The 16,692-nt window shown below is 44.3% G+C and overlaps 1 protein-coding gene across 1 annotated transcript in view; it reads left to right on the top strand.

The window, feature by feature from the left end:
* Window positions 1-8,161: 8,161 nt before the first annotated feature.
* LOC125942883 (uncharacterized) overlaps window positions 8,162-16,692 on the top strand; it is a 50,326-nt gene continuing 41,795 nt past the window's right edge. Inside the window, exons 1-6 of the mRNA XM_049661134.1 lie at window positions 8,162-8,326; window positions 8,688-8,798; window positions 9,290-9,383; window positions 9,536-9,679; window positions 9,766-9,807; window positions 11,688-11,884. Of these exons, the coding sequence (XP_049517091.1) occupies window positions 8,724-8,798; window positions 9,290-9,383; window positions 9,536-9,679; window positions 9,766-9,807; window positions 11,688-11,884 (552 nt within the window). The 5' untranslated portion in view covers window positions 8,162-8,326; window positions 8,688-8,723. The remainder of the gene's footprint in view (window positions 8,327-8,687; window positions 8,799-9,289; window positions 9,384-9,535; window positions 9,680-9,765; window positions 9,808-11,687; window positions 11,885-16,692) is intronic.

Raw genomic sequence — 16,692 nt, forward strand, 5'->3', positions numbered from 1 at the left:
TTGTTCCTTAATTGAGGTTTGTGGATATTAGCAATGTAGATAAGAAGCACAATCTCAATGGTTGTTCCCATGTTGTTTAGCGTAGCTTTCTTGTACAGTAGACAGCGATAACAGTAGGCATTCAGTATTGGTAGACAATGTTTATTATAGTTACTAGCATTAAGACATTGGTGTTCTTGTAGCTTGATGACAATCTGCTGAGGTGGTCCAGGGCAGCCAATGATGGAATGTGCACCTGTAAGATCATTCCAAAGTGCAGCATCATGGTTGTGGATTGACTGAGAAATTTTTCTCATGCACACATGCTACAAGAAAGTGCCTCTTGCAATCTTTTGGTGCTAATTTTAGTTTGGATGCAAAGCAAGCAAACTGCATCTCAAGTTTCCAACCTTATCATTATCACATTTCTTTTGCCCTGGTATCTCCATATTCAAACAGCAGGCGAATTGACGAAGGAAAACACTCACAGGCTGTGCAGTGACAGGCTCCAGAAGTCTGCAATACATCCACATTATGTACATGTACAGTGGACTCTCGGTTACGGTGAAATTAAAGGAGCAACAAAGCTGCACAGTTTTGTTTTGTGCACCTGCAGAAGTCAACACAAACTAGTCTTACAGGAAGAAGGTAATACACAGCCTGTAATTGCTTATCGATAACTGTAATGTGCACCCTCAGTGCGACCTAATTCAGTTGTCAGGATAAAACACTTTCCAAACTTGCTCAAAATACTTCAGAGGACTTGTACAGACAATACAGTAAACTGCTATTGTGTGTTATTGGTGATGCCTCAGAATCAGCACACTTGCTGTCATCATCAGCAGCAGCACCTTGTAGTAGTGCCTCAAGGAATTCAGTAGTTCCTTTCTCCACTGTTCCAACAAGTTCACTCTTGCTTACCCTTAAATGTTACATTTTTCTGAACTCTTAAAAGCACACAGGGGCCATTCGGACAACTGTAATCACTTCATGTTCCCACTGTGTAGAGCTTTTTGTTCATGTTGGTCAAGTTTGGTCTAATGAAAAACAAGTGCAAGCCATCAAAGTCAGCTTGCATTCAGTGTCTTGTTTGTATTGTGTATGGAATATGGCTAACCAGATCCATTCAGCTTAGTAGAAGCCCAATGCACATCTACCAGCAGCATGCCCCATCCAATTGGGCATCACGTATGCATGTAATGTCTATTTACACTGTACACATATACTTGCACAAGCAGCACATGTGACAAGCTCAGAGGTACCTCTCACGCTCTAACAGACCACCATCCAATCCACAGTCGCACTGCTGCACATAATATAGTGCATCCATTTGCAACACCACACTGCACACAACTAGCCTAGAAATGCTTCTCATGCCACACTGATAATACTTAACTATGCCATAGTGCAGGCAAAGCATGCCTTGCTTATGACAACCGTACTCTGCCTGTCTAAACAAAAACAGCATTTTCCCTAGCTTTCTGCAAAACAACTAAGCTACTACCACACTACCGCTAAGCTTACTTTGCTGACCTGCAGTAATGATGGTCATTCCCAGTATGAATAAATAAGGTTTTGCTGTTCATTTCCCCACCTAAAAGATCCCGCTTTATTGCTTCTTGCTCCAGCATAGTTGGCCAATGACCTAGTGCCATTTTAGATTTGCACTTTTTGGGTGCTGCCTACCTCCGCTGTTTCGGAAGGTTTTTGTTTGCAGGCACCAATCTAAGCTTTCCTGCAGGCTCTCTCACGTCTTCAAGCTTGTGCTTTTTAACTAACTTTGTTATGTCATGTTCTATAGAATCCATTTTCTCGCAACTTGTTTCAGGAAGGTTTTTCAATATCTGTTGAAAAGCAGCCTCAGCTTGCACTTTGAACTTTTCAATTCTTTTTTTCAGTTTTTTCTTCTTTCAAACATTGCTTTGTGCTCTGCATGATACCTTGAGCACTGGCCATTAAGCAGCTGGGATCATCAATGACACAAAATGACTACCATTATCAAAAGAGACACCAGAGCAACTGGTTTCATGGCTCGGCAACTTGCTTGACTGCAGCACCATCAAAGCAACAGCATGAATGTGCTTGCACATGTGCACATATGTTACATGGTCAAGACACGTACATGTGTACATGTTATGGCAAGCCTCGCAGTGCTTGAAATGGAGCTCACAACCTGTGCAAGTCCTTCCAGTCTTTTTCACGATGTGATGAAAGTTAACTATGCTCTGAGATTTTACCTGCCATACGCCATCTCCCACTCTGTCAATATCGGATGTCTCGATATCAATGCCTGCTTTGTGCTTTTTAAAGATAGCAGATTTGCAATGATCAACTTTGCCTTTTATAAGTGCAACAGCCCTGTTGAAAAGTTTGTAAGCTGTCAAGGTAAAAAGTACATAGATTAGCTTGTCCAGCCACACATTTACTTGGCCACCAAAGTAGGAGTACTTCAGAGTCTTGTGCATTGATTGATTGTTTGATGTGATTGTTTGTTGTTAAGCATACCTGCTTTCTATAGCAATAGGCCCACTGAAGTACTCTCTTAGCATAAGTTTTCTCAAAGTATTTAGTAAAGCTTTCCAGATCCTCTAGATCTTTGGAAGCAAGGTTATTCTGTGTGCAACTTGGAAGGTAGGTTAAGAAATTCTTTTACTTTCTCATCTATTTCTGTTTCATCTGCATTGATTAGTGCGTGTATCGCTTCTCGGCCTTTTGGCTAAGATCAAATGTAGTATTGATTAGTGCGTGCACGGTTTCTCTTGTGACACTCCTGTACTTGATGCTACTAATCATATTGAAGTGTGCGTTCCAGCTGCGCATCACATGCCAGATACACAACCACCGATTCTTCAAGGGACCCATCACTTGCTCCCATGTGTTGCCATAAACAGGGGCATCATCGGACATGAATGCTTTACACTCTATCACGCCTACCTTTCCCTTGATGGCCTCAAAAAACCTCACCATCGTTTCAGTGTTAACTATCTTAGAAATCAAGTAGGCACATGGAATACCACAGCCATCTTCCGAGATGGTTAGCAGTGTTGTCAGCTGAAACTTGTACCTATTTGTGCTATGCGTAGAGTCAATACACAATTTCTCTATTCCTAGCTTACAAAGTAGTCGTCTCTGTGGGAGGGTCATCAAGGCAAGCTCAAAGTTGCCTTCAGAACTGCTCGGATCACCCTCTTTCCTGTAATACAAAAGAGGCGAGTCACTGCCTGCCTTACTTGGCTCATTTTCTGGGCTCATCAGCTCATTTCTTGTGTTTAAATCCTTTTTTTCCTTTCTTTAACCCATAACTCCACTCGTAAAATCATCAGGATGTCGCCACTCTGCTTTGTCAATATTATTCTTATCGCGGATGTTCCGAAGGTCCTCTCTTGTGACAAGTTTCATCCGACTGCTAGCTGCACTTGTGCCTGCCTTGATTTTTTGCAAAATGGTCTTCGGTGGCACTCCTTCTGCCAGTCTACCTGAAAATTGTAAAGAGCAACTCATCAGCAACTAAGGAGGCTGCACATCTCTGTTTTTTAATTTACGCAGACATCCCACTTTCTTTTTACTACACCTGGGAGGGCATGGCAGGAGATGCACCTTACACTATGCCCACTGCTGGTGGGCATAGTTTAAGGTGCACCCACTGCTATGCCCACATCAGACACATCAATAGGTCCAGACAGATGGACTCATCATTAATACCAGGGACTCAGCTAGACTCTTAAAAGCAGGGACTTCCAATAATAATAAAAAAAACGGCTTCTCTCCCTCTCTACTGTATTTGCTTGTTGCTCTGCAGCAGAATATCTAGACTACTTTTCTGCCTAATAACTTAGTAATTCAGGCTACTGACCTCTCGAATACGAGCTGTGAACATGTACTTTGTTAAAATACCTTTGCTGGCAGATTTGATGTAGCTTGAACAGGGCTGTCTTTACAAAAACCAAAGAATAGTATCAACACATGCCTTAACCACGGTGCCATTTAGACAAATTACATGTCATATGGGAGCAGACAGAAGGCTTGTTAAATTATTGTCATAATCTAAACATCCATGTACTGTGTGTCTCAACTAACACTAGCCAAGCTGTTCAATGAAAAATTTTTTAAATACGATTTTAAGACGTACGGTGTTCGGTCATCAGACCTCTGACTTAACATTGTGAATAATATAATTGTATCTTTCACAGTGTTCTGAAATATCTTTTGTCCGTTGAACAGTTTGGCTAACATTAAAATGATCCCTGTTTTTAACCTGAAGTGCATGCATATTCAGTTTTTCGATATCTGACAGACTAACAAATAAGTGTTTATTTTATAACAGTAATAAAAAGAAAGTATGTCCACTACCATGTTGAAGGTATTGGCTAGTTGCCCAAAAGGCATCGCACATGGTCTTTTTTAACGCAATATAGACAGAGCCAGAAAGAGCATGCAGCGTAGTGCTTCTGTGATTGGCAGAGATAAAACATTTTGAAAAGTTATTTGCTGCAGGGTTTTTGTAAAGTCATTAAGTAAGGTTGTGCAAATAATTTGAATATTGAAAATGAATCGAATGGCTGACAACAGTAATTGCAGTCTACAGGGAGACAGATAAGTATGGTGACTCTTTCGAAGGATTCTGCGGCACCAGTAGGTGAGAAAAGGCATGAAGCAATAATTCACACATTAAATAAGGACGCCTTGCCTTTAGGCAGCCTACAAATTTATTTTCTCGATTTAGTCCATTTATTTTATGGGCAATTTCACCATGTTTCCATACATTTAAAACACTATCCAAGCTATAGTACATATTACAAACTTATTCTGGTGATATATGCTGTTCTTTTGTTTCATTACTATAAATGAAATAGTCTACACCGGATATCACCTTTCATTTGTTTCTCATTTATAAGCCTCTCTAGTTAACTAGACATCTAGTTTTAAATAGCATCCGAGTGTAAATAGCCTTTATTTTAATTTTTTACTAAAAACAGAACCACATTTCAGTTCAGAAACAGCTTCCCTTACTAGGGTCTGTTCTTGTACATGTAGCTAAATACTAAATGCTAGCAGCATGTTAATGAAATGCATTTAAAAACAATATTGATCTGTCATTGAGAATGCAGCAGTTATATTCTGACCTTGTGACACTGGAAATGAATGGCATGCATGAAGTCTTACCTGCAATTACTTTTTTTCTCAGCCACAGAGAGCCTCTGATGAGCTATCTCATCCAGGTGTCCATAGTGGTTCTTCTGAAATACTACAAAGACTTTGTTATCCCTTTCTGTAACCTCAAGCATTGCAAAGCAATGTATGCCTATTTTGCTGCTGCCTTGCACTTTAATCTGACGTTCGCGCAGCTTTGTAGGGAGTTCTATATATGTCCCGGAGCGGTGACAATTTCGATATCGCCTGAACACTCCTGGCGAATTTTCTTTTTATTCCAGTAGAAGCAACAAAATGGCTGCAAGTCTCGCTCTCCACATTATCTTTCTAAGACAGGAAATCTGAAATAAAGGCAGTAGAAACATCAACACATGTATCTTGTAATTGCATTCCACTGATTCGTTACAGAGGGTAAAAATTGAAACCTACGTTCCAAGGACTCTGATCCAAGCATCAAACAAGCAGGTTGCTGTAATTGCAGCAACTTTGATGGTATAGCATGTATGGATTATATTGCTAAAAGTTGTATGCACAACAGATCTCATTTATAAAATGTCGAGCGTAGCATGTTGTGGTTACAAACCTCTTGCTAGTACCTTTCTAGTACATTTAGTGTTTGGCAGCAAACACGTGGCCATAAAATACACAGTAATAAGCATTGCTGTCACACGTGTGAGCTTTCCTAAAAGCTGTGTGCACATCGTGGCAACGCCGATTTATTTCAGTCACACACAATTTCGGGATGGTTAACTGTTTAAGTCTGGCGACGTCTACGTAAAATTCTGTACGCACGTTTTTTTTTGTATTTGTGACAAGTTACACGGAACTACGTGCACACCGAATACTGGCAAACGCTCGAGTCATTTCAGAAATAGCACATTGTGTCAAACAGGTTGGTGTACGGGCGAAAGCACCACATGTCAAACGTTATGCCTTATGGAAAGTATAATCGAGCGAGGTTTCTTACATGCATACGTGTCAAACGTCAATGTCTCCACTTCCACTTCGAAGTTATGCTCACTCTCGTGGTGTTGCCGCAAGTCACGAAGCGTTGCAAAAATCTTGGGACACAAATCACATGCGAGGGTTCGTTTCTTACTGGGTATATTTGCCTCCTCCTGTACGAAATTATGCAAAGCTGCTACTCCGTGAAGATTTCTTATGTGCTTTTTTTAAATTACTACGATTAGAAAAAGTCTTGTCGCAAAATTTGCAAGAATGCATCACGACGCGCGAAGTAGACAAAGCGGTCCCAGGCGTAGCGTTTCCACAGCTGCTCATCTCAGTGCGCAAGGCAAGAGTGACAGCGGCGCACGTGGGCGAGAGCATGCGAAGCTCTGGGTACAGCGTACCCTAGGGAGGCATTGCCTACGGCGGCGGCTTTATTTTCCCTGCTCCTTGAAGCGGAGAATTCCCTGGAAAATGGCGTTTCGACGATACTTTCAACCAACCAATGAAAACGAGGATCAGTCTCCTGTGGATACTAAAACCCCTATATATAAAAAGTAGCGTCACGCTTTGAAGAATGCCGCCACCTTCTCGCACACCCTGTCCGAGGCCGACGCCGCGTCGGTATTGGCCTAATGGCATCACGTGGACCGTCGAGCCCCTGGGCGCTGGCTGCGTTTGTTTACGATCACGCTCCATCGCCATTTTCGCCCCAGAAGCGTCTACTGACTGGCGAGGAGCACGACGATAGCGACGAACACAGTCGGCGATCGTCGAATCTGATCAGCGGTGAAAGATAAACAAGGGCACGTGTTTCAAGCGCTGTAGGCGGCACAGCGGTCGAAAAAGGAGCGCGAAAGAGAGGAGAAACGAGGAGGAGGGAAGGCGGGGGAGGAGAGTGCCGGTACATTTTATATATGGGTTTTAGTGGATACCTCCTCCGCATGTCTGCGCCCGACCGCGCCACGGTGCACCGCCGCTTCCCGTACATCGCCAAGCTTCCACAGCCGTGTAGGCAGAGGAAAAAAAAAAAGCCATGACCTCATTGCGCGGTGTTTCGTTCGCGACCTTCGTAAAGCTCTGTGACGCCGCGACGGCGGCACATTGCCTAGTGTCGCTGCGCCGAGTGCATCGTTTGCGCCGCCTGAGAAATCTTAGCGTAACATAGCAATAAATAGCAATTAACTAAGTAAAATCTTGCACTAACATAGTAATACATACCAAAACTTCGTAAACCTTGGTCGACCCCCACCTATATATACGCTGTTTCTTCAGCTTTGCACCACTAGTGCAAGTTGCCCTAATTTTTTCCCACGCTGTAAACATAGGTTACCTTTCAATCTTTTCCGGATACTTGATAAATCGGTCTGTTCACTCTTCAAAGGTGACACCCGCATAAATTAAGTTACTCGGTAAGTTTTTGAGCGATAATAGTCTGTGTATGTGCGAATGAAGCCTTGTATACCGAGGTGCCCAAGCTACGATGAACATGCCATATACCGTGCCCTCCCCTTCCCCATATTCAATGCACCGCAGTACCCTTTATTTTTGTGTAATAAAATATCAAAAGGCGCGCATAAAGTGCCTCTCAACCAGCTCCCACTTAACCGGGGATGCTAGGACGACGACACAAGGTGACGACTGAGTACGTCCTTACGATAACCACTGAGCATGTTTAAATTAGTTGCAATGTAATTTCAGCGCAAAACGGACGAGGCAAGCTCAGCAATGCAGGTAGAAGTGAGTTTTGAAAACAGCGAAATATGCAAATAGTGGAGATTAAATGCTGTGGAGAATAAAACCCTGTACACGAGAGTGGATGTATGAAGGAAGGAAGTAACGCCTCCTTTCTCCATGCACGAATAAAATGCAGAATACGCGAATTTCATCTTTGGCGATATGGCACCTGCGGTCAACCCTGCTACAGTGTTCTACTAATACACTGTACCCCGGCCGGTACAAGCGACAGGGCAGCGTCTAATTTCAGGCATCGTCATCATCATCATCATCACGCCGAATTGACAAGCTGTTTTTCTTTATTTTTTGGCGAGATTTCGCGCCAGCGTACTGTTTCTGGTCTTGGTACTGTCCCTCGCGGTTCACGCTCGGGTTACACGTGCTTACACCACGCGAAAGAAAGGACCTTTCTTCTTCGTGCGAGAGCTTCAGAACGAACGCAAGGAACGCCGCCGACCGTGCTCTCGATTTCGACGCCGTCAGAGAAGAATAAGCGGGAGAGAGATTGAAGGTATGCTGGCGCCCGAGGTCCCTTCATGTAGTCGCAAATTTTTACATTTTCCTACTATCATTTCGACCTTATTCGTTATTCGAAGGTCTGGAGAGCAGTTTTAACCAACACAACGGCGCTGTCAGCGACGCCGCGGTAACGGCATGTCATTTCCGTGTGCACGCGCCGCGTTCATTTGTGTCTCAGCCGGTGTCTGCCTCGTTTCGATACGTGAACGCTGGTCACTCGCGCGTCTTTAGCATGCGTTTCCGTACTTTCTGCTACCCGTGTTAATCACTTTGGTTGACGTGAAGGCTTCGCACTGCACGGCCGTTCATCGCTGTCGTTGTGTTCTACGAGTAATTCTGGCGTTACTTTGCAGACGCTAACCGAAGAGAAAAAATCGCTATATGAGGCCATGGCAAACGACTTAAAGGAGCGCGGAAAAGGAACATTACATAACAAGTTCACTTCAGATGGCCGCAGCATCGCCGTAAGTCAACATCGATACGGTGATTTTTTTCTATTACGCAAGGAGTTTGTTCACATGTTGGACACCCCTAGCTGAGCTAAGGTTTTTTTCTTCTTTTTAGTCAATTGAAACCTTTGCTCGCGGATCGGGGTTTCCGAGCTGTTCTTTTTCCTTGCTGAATTTCTCTCTTTTTTTTTGGCGTCACGGTAATGATTTCAGCTTGCAGATAGATTTGTGCGCGACTTAACGTACGCGGTTGACAAAATGAAGTCCATCAGGGTAGCTATATACATTGACTTGTTGGTGGGGCATCTACTGTGTTATAGCGGAGACATAACACAAGGGTCACGGAAAGGCACACAGTGCTGTGTGTTTGGCTAATGTGCCATTCGATGTTCCCATTGCCATGTCTGCGCCATAACAAAGTAAATGGTGTTGACACAACCTTTGTTCGCCCGTTTTGGAGCCCCTGTCATTTGGAGTTCACAAAGCAGGTGCACTTTGATTTTCAGAGTGTCTTACAAGAGGAGGACGAAAGAAATCAACAGCGCCGACACATGATAAATAATATTCATCGATATATTGACGATATTGGCACAGTCGACGGTATGCATACTTTTGCCATGAATCACAGCCTCTACGAATGCAATATCAAGTAACAGCATGCTCATCGCGGTTGTTATTGTTGTTTCATGTGCCTGATTATGATTTATCAACAATTATCCCCTATGAACTGCCTCTTTCTTTTTGACACCTAGAGATTAAAAGGTGGCCATTCTACATCTTGTCCTTCAATATGCTCTGCGAGGAAAATGGGATCTACTACCCGCTACAACTTGGACTTGTAGACTACTCAATTGAGCAAGGTTTCATACGAGCCTTCCACAAATTCATCGATCCAGGTATGGGATTGCTTCTTTAAATTTTTTTTAATTGCGAGCTTTTGCATGGTAGCTTCTGATATTAATTGCCACGAACTTGTTCTCAGGTCCAATACCTCTTGGCTTTGCAAGTGCTGCAAAAGACCACAGTAAGTTGCACTATTGTTTACATTAGCTTTTGAGCAGTGACTTGTTCACTGGCACAATGTATATTGGTCATACTATGACTCAAGTCTGCGATTTACTTAGTCTGCTTTGTACTATCACCATCTTTATGAAAGGGAACACGCAATCGCATGGCCAGTAGCCTGGTCGGCCACATGTTGTGTGGTGCTGTGGCGAGATGGGAAAACAAAATGAGAAGGGCACCGATCCTTTTTCTGCTTGCATCTCTTCATGAGCATTTTTTAAAATATTGTAATTTTTATTGTGCCATGCCTGTAAACAAGAACAGTTTCATGTGAATTTTATATAGAAGCACTGCATATATCGCAGCTTTGGAAGCGCTCGTAGTTAAACCGTGAGTATGACGGGCAGCGTGATTGCCCTAACAGATTCTTCTGTCTCTCTCCGCTCACAAGCACTATCAACACAGAAAGAAGGAAGCGTGCTGGAACAGGTGCAGACTTGCAGGAATGGCACCGCTCTCTCTCCTTTTGTTTTTCATGTCGCCATGGGACTGTGCGACACGTCGCTGGCTAGGCTGGTTGCCATGCACTTGCACGCTCATTCATAAAGAAAACAATAGAACTTTCGTAAACTTACCCCTGTGGGCACCTTGACTTTCGTCAAGCTCATAATCCAATGCTTATCTCACCACAAAGAAAAAGGTAAATACTTTGTGAAAATTATTTATTTCCCAGTTAAGGGCATTCATGTTATATTTGAAGGTACGCTAAAGAGAAAAATAATTGAACTGTTACATTACCAAAAAAAAACAAAGCATCTCTTATGACAAAAAAACTGAAGGCCGGTGGAGGCAATGCCTTGTAGTTCCCCACACCAGCTCGCTGCGACGTCATAGATTTTCATGGTGCCTGCTTGGAGTTAATTTTTTATTGGTAAATATGGTCTCCGTTGTGGTTCTAAAAAAGGGAAAGGCAACCTGGCACGTTTCAATAACATTTCCGAAGCCACAATGGCCCAAATATGGAACTTGAAATCTGTGATCTTATAGTGGTATACTTGTGCTGGGATTTTGGCGGGTAACAATGAAAAAAAGAAAGGTGGAAGTTTGGCTTTCTTATTCTTTTCTAGTAACCGTTTTGGTAACAGCTAAAGAGCGCAAGAAAACACTCGCGCATACACACACATGCAGGTGCACGAAAGGACGCTGCTTTTCACTTGTGAAAGTGTTTGCGTAAAAAGCAGGGTTCTTTGTTGGGTTCCTGTATGTGTGTGTGTGTGTGTGTGTGTGTGTGTGTATGTTATTCTTGCGTTCTTATGCCATACTGTATTACGAACTAGCCCTGTTACAAGTTATCCTAGTAATGAACATTTTACTGCAAAATAAATGAAAAGAGACTTTGGAAGAATACTTCAGTGTAAAGTGATCTAGTGTTTTTGAGTACGACACTTTGTGCTGTTATAGTGAAACAGCGCAAGGAAAACACGGACGAGAGAATAACACAAGGACGAGTGCTGACTACCAACAGAAGGTTTTATTCGGTGTGCACAAATATGCAGTAAGTGCTCATCTTTGTGTTCTCCTCTCGTCGGTATTTTTCTGGTACAGTTACACTATGAAGGTATCGCACCAACTAGCTTGCTCCCAAACCTTAAGTTCTTTGTAGAGGTTTGTATTGGTAGAAATGGCACAAAAGAAGACAAGACTAGAAAATGTGACTGGATGGAGCCCTGACGACGGGTCTCGTGTGCAGTCTTATTTTGTGCGATTTCTGCCAAGAGCGATTTAGCATTTCCTTTTAGGGACCCTTGAATTTGCAATGACTGGGCTGCTAGTGAAACTATTCGGTAAATTTCTGCTATATGTTGCCTGCCTATACGACTTCTTCTCTTTTGTGATTAGGCGAAGCGACGTATGGCATCCCCATCACGGGCTTTGAAGAAGGCACAACCGACTACAGGAGCGTTGTCCGTGACCTGATGGCATACCTTCGGCTCCCGATTGATGAAGCGAACCTTCCACCGCTGTTCTGCATGCAAGACCACATACCACTGGCTGCCTGTATACTGGCTGCCTGCTGTTGCTCGAAGAACATGGGAGTGAGTTGTTCATTTGTAGTTCACCTGCTTATCTCCATAAAAACCCGCATATAGCTCGGAGCCGCATATAGTCGGATGTGTAATTTGGGGACAGTAAAAGTGGAAACAAAAAAGTTTGCGTCCGCATATAGATGGAGTAAAACGATCACACAAAGCATTTATTGCCATTGCACTTCAATCTTTAGTCATCGTCGTTCGATGCACTTTCCTCCGAGAGTCCCTTGTCGGAAATAAGTCCAGTAGAAGCTTGTCTTCAGTGCCATTATGTACGTTTAATATGGAACATTTCTTGAACGCAAGACAGATGATCTTCTCGGGAATGCAGGCCCAAGTGTTGGCGATCCACGAGCAGAACATTGCTGTAGAGGCCCGTTTCAACCGTCTGGAAGGAGTCTGTTCAGGCTCGCGCGACTTCATCTACCCCATATAGCAGTGCTTGATGCTGTCTTTGAATGGTTTATTTATGCACACATCAAGTGGTTGCTAGTGGGATGTCATCCAGGGCGGATGATGAACTCTGTGCCGGACTCGCGCAGGAGTCTTTTCACAGAGTCAGCCAAGTGACCGCGAAAAGCATCCAGGACAAGTAGTGATGGGAACTCCAGCAGTGCTCTAGACCTTCAACACCACACAGACTTTATCCAATCAAGCGCCAGTGTTTCGTCCATCCACCCTTTTTCTTGACATCAGACGACAAAATTTTTTTTGAAACATCTCCCCTTGTGGCAGATTCTTCCGTTTGAACACCATGTATGGTGGTTGCTTGCTACCGTCTGCCGTGCAGGACAATATTATGGTGACCCGCATCTTCTCATTTCCACTTCGCCTCACGGAATCTTGCTTGGAGCCTTTCTACGAGGGCATGTCCTGGTATACTGGCGTTTGATCAGCATTGCTGATCTGGTCCAACTGAAAGCTGACCGACTTTCGCAGCAAAATTGTGCGACGCTGAAAGGCCACAAGCAGCTCTTACTAGTTTTCTGGCAGCTTCTGCTATATATACATGCTGCAATGTATAGAAAATCCAGCGAGGTGCATGAAACGAGACACGCAGTGCTTACTTGCCTGGAAGTCCGTCTGCCGAATGCCTTTTTCTCTAGCAATCTCTCTTGCCTTTGCTTACAGCAGCTCGATGTTGACAACGAGGTGAGCAGCTTGTTGCTGTTGAACAAAGTGTCTCAGGTCCAAATCAACTTCTTTTCAGGCTGCTGCACGCAATGGGGCTTTTTTTTGCTTCCTCCAACCGGCGAATGCTGTGCTTTTTCACACCGAACTGCAGCCCTGCAGTATAGCTGCGAGTGCTTTCTGCAGCTACGATCAGTATTCTTTTAAAAGAAACCGAATACTGCTTTCGTGATCCTGACATTGTGGAAAGTGTTGCCATTGCGAAGTGAGCGTGTTTACGGGGGTGACTGATGATGGCGCAAGAACCTGATGATGATCGCGCTGAGCAATATCGATATCGGAACTGCGAATTTGACCTGAAAATTGTTGGGATCCGCATATTGTACGGGGTGGAAATTGCACTTGGTAATCAGGAAAAAAATACTCTACCTATACGAGGGTTTTTACGGTATGTATCTTATGTTAGGGCTCATTCACATCAGTGACTCTCGGGGGTTGCATGGCCGAATTGTTTGTGGCTGCAAGTGGCGCCAGAGAACACAGGACAAGCATGAAGATCAAGACAATCGCAAGGCACACTGACAACTGAAAGTGTATTTCCTGATTGCACAGAATAATTGCTGTCTGAAAAGTAATAGACTGAACGTCACACAAGGGTGCAAAGAAAAGCAAAAAAAAAGAAAAACTACTGGATGTTCCAATCTGCCAGATCCCAATAGGAAGCACGCATGGTTTTCGAATAGGATAACAGAAGCCATGCTGGGACAAGATTTTCCCAGCCTTTTTATCTCTAGAGCATCATTATTTCTGAAGGCAACCAATCAGTCTCGGTCTCCTTGCTTGGCCCCCGCATTCCCTGGCACCGTTTGCAGCGATGATAGACTGACTAGCCCTACAGCATGTTTTTTCAAGTTGGTTGGAAATGGTTCGCTGATCCTCATGGCTTGATAGAACATTGAGCAAAGCGTAGTCAAAGATCATATAAGTTCCAACAAACAACACTGACACAAGTGATAACTTGTAGCTGGAGATATACATTGGGAACCCTCGCTTTGCCAGGCAGTCTCATGTGCATACGTCAAGCCTTTTTCTGTGACTGTTTTTTATCATCATCCTTATCAGCCTATATATTTGTCAACTGCAGGATGAAGGCTTCTCTTGGAGATATCCAATTGCCTCTGTCTTCCGCTGACTGATTCTAAGTCAGGCCTGCAATTTCCTAATTTGATCACGCCACGTAATACGAGGGCAATTCCATAAGTATCTGGCCTGACATCTAAAACCTACAGTGATTTCAAAACGGCCACTTCGATACACAGCGCCATCTCTAACGCTAAGTGGTGATGATGATAAAAATCGAGTATCGAGCCATGGTTAGGTTCCTTACCAAAGAAGGGGTTTCTCCGAGTGTAATGAAACAATGTTTGGATAGTGTGTACGCAGAAGCTTCCCCTTCTTATTCCACCATGAAGGAGTGGGCAAAACAGTTTCGCCTGGGAAGAAAGAGCATTGAGGATAAGCCCAGCAGTGGTCGGCCTGAGGAGGTGATGACCGAAATAACTGTCTCTCGTTGAGGACGAAGTGCTCAACGGTAGGAGGCTGAAGTTGAAAGAAATCTCGGCACGGGTGGAGTCGCTGTAAAGACCGTGTTCCGCATAATTTATGAGAAGCTTCACATAGCAAAGGCCAGTGCCAGATGGGTGCCTCGAATCCTTTCTTCTGTGCAGAAGGAGCATCGTGTGACCTGTTCTCGCAAGTTGTTAGAGCTTTGTAATGGGAATGAGAAAAAAGTGCTGGAGTCGATTGTCACTGGGGATGAAACCATGGTCCTTTACTACGATCCCCTTTCCAAAAGAGAATCGATGGAATGGCGCAAACCGGAGGAAGTGACACTGTAAAAAGCCAAGGCGATTCAGTCGACCAAGAAGATCATGGTTCCAATCTTTTGGGATAGCCGCGGGCTTCTCTTGATCGACTTTAAGGAAAGAAATACCACCATGAACGAACAGTATTACGCGTCACTTCTGCACAAACGGCCTGCCGCAATAAATGAAGTGGCGAGGGATTTTCTTTCCCTGCGTCCGTCTGCTTCATGACAACGCTCCAGTTATGTTGGTGAGCATTGCAAAGGCTGCAGCAAAAGACTGTGGCATCTTGGAAATCGATCACCCGCCCTGTAGCACAAACCTGGTGCCCAGTGACTGCTCATCATCCTCATCATCAGCCTATATTTATGTCCACTATAGGACGAAGGCCTCTCCCTGCGATCTCCAATTACCCCTGTCGTGCACTAGCTGATTCCAACTTGCACCTGCAGATTTCCTAACTTCATCACCCCACGTGATTTTCTTCTGTCCTCGACTGCGCTTCCCTTCTCTTGGTATCCATTACGTAACTCTAATTGTCCACCGGTTAGCCATCCTACGCATTACATGGCCTGCCGAGCTCCATTTCTTTCTCTTAACCTTTCAGGTATTTACATACTTTTATATGCTAAGCTAGCTTATTAGAAATAGAAAGTTCACTTCAGTGCATGTTTTTCTTTTCTTTGTGCCACCACTCTTCCAGTTGTGTCTTCGTAGTTTCCGCTGCAGACTCATTCAGGGTTCCTCACCTGTCTTGGAAAGCCAAAGGCTCATTGCAGGCTAACTGGTTCCACATTTATCCCTGTTGGATTCCTTGGCCAGTGTTATATGTGCCCTCTTTGGTTTGTAAATGCAATACATAAAACAAATAAAAAAGGATTAAAAAAGTGTGAAGGCATTGTGCGCTCTGTACACATTGTGCGTCGAGCGCTGAAGATGTTTGCAGTGCATTCAAAGCGTTGGTGTGTCGTACAAAAGAGATAAACATGCTTTAAACCATATTTAGCTGTATGTGTGCCATATGTGCCACTTTGGACCTTCCTATATCTACAGGTGGCCAGCAGGAAAACATAACTTACCGTAAAATACCGATCAAGCGCCCCCCCCCCCCCCTCGATGTGAGGATAATGCAGGGGATGTTGGGGAGGGGTACTGCTGCAAAATGCGAGATGGCGGTCAAAAATGCTACCCCCCCCCACCCCGAAAAAATGCAGAGTTGAAAAAAACGGAACCGAAAGAAAAGGAAGACACACACAAAGTGCACTAGAACTAAAACTCTTTATTTTTCATTCATTTAATCGCTTTCGAAGCCGTCAAATGAGTCTTCAGAGTCCGATGCGAAAACGAGGCCTAGGCACTCTGTCTGCAAGCCCTCGCGAAGTTCTGGGGCCACGGCGCAGATGTCACAAATGCTGGTCATGCAGCTGACCATCCTCGGCACTGTCGAGCGCGTTAGCAATGCCGCACCCTTTGAAGGAGCGCGACAGTCTCTACCGTTACAGCGGCCCATGCCTCTGACACAAAGTCAAGGGCATCCTGTCGCGACGGTTTCCTTAAATTGCCTTTCGGCGTTCTTTCCTCTTTTCTAATGAAGCTTTCCCACGTACGGCGAAGGTTGGCCTTAAATGGCCTATTCCAGAACACGTCAGCTGGCTGCAGTAGGCTTGTGCACCCTGCAGGCACGTACACGACGTCTGTGTCGCGCTGGTCTAAGGCGTCCTTTGTTGCCTGCATTTTGTGGATGGGTGCCTGATCGAGCACAAGTAGTCGCCACACGTCATCGCTGTTTGGCCCCCACACCCTGGTTAGCCACTCCCG

The sequence above is a fragment of the Dermacentor silvarum genome, chromosome 1 (genome assembly GCF_013339745.2).
Source record: "Dermacentor silvarum isolate Dsil-2018 chromosome 1, BIME_Dsil_1.4, whole genome shotgun sequence".
Classification (NCBI taxonomy): Eukaryota; Metazoa; Arthropoda; class Arachnida; order Ixodida; family Ixodidae; genus Dermacentor; species Dermacentor silvarum.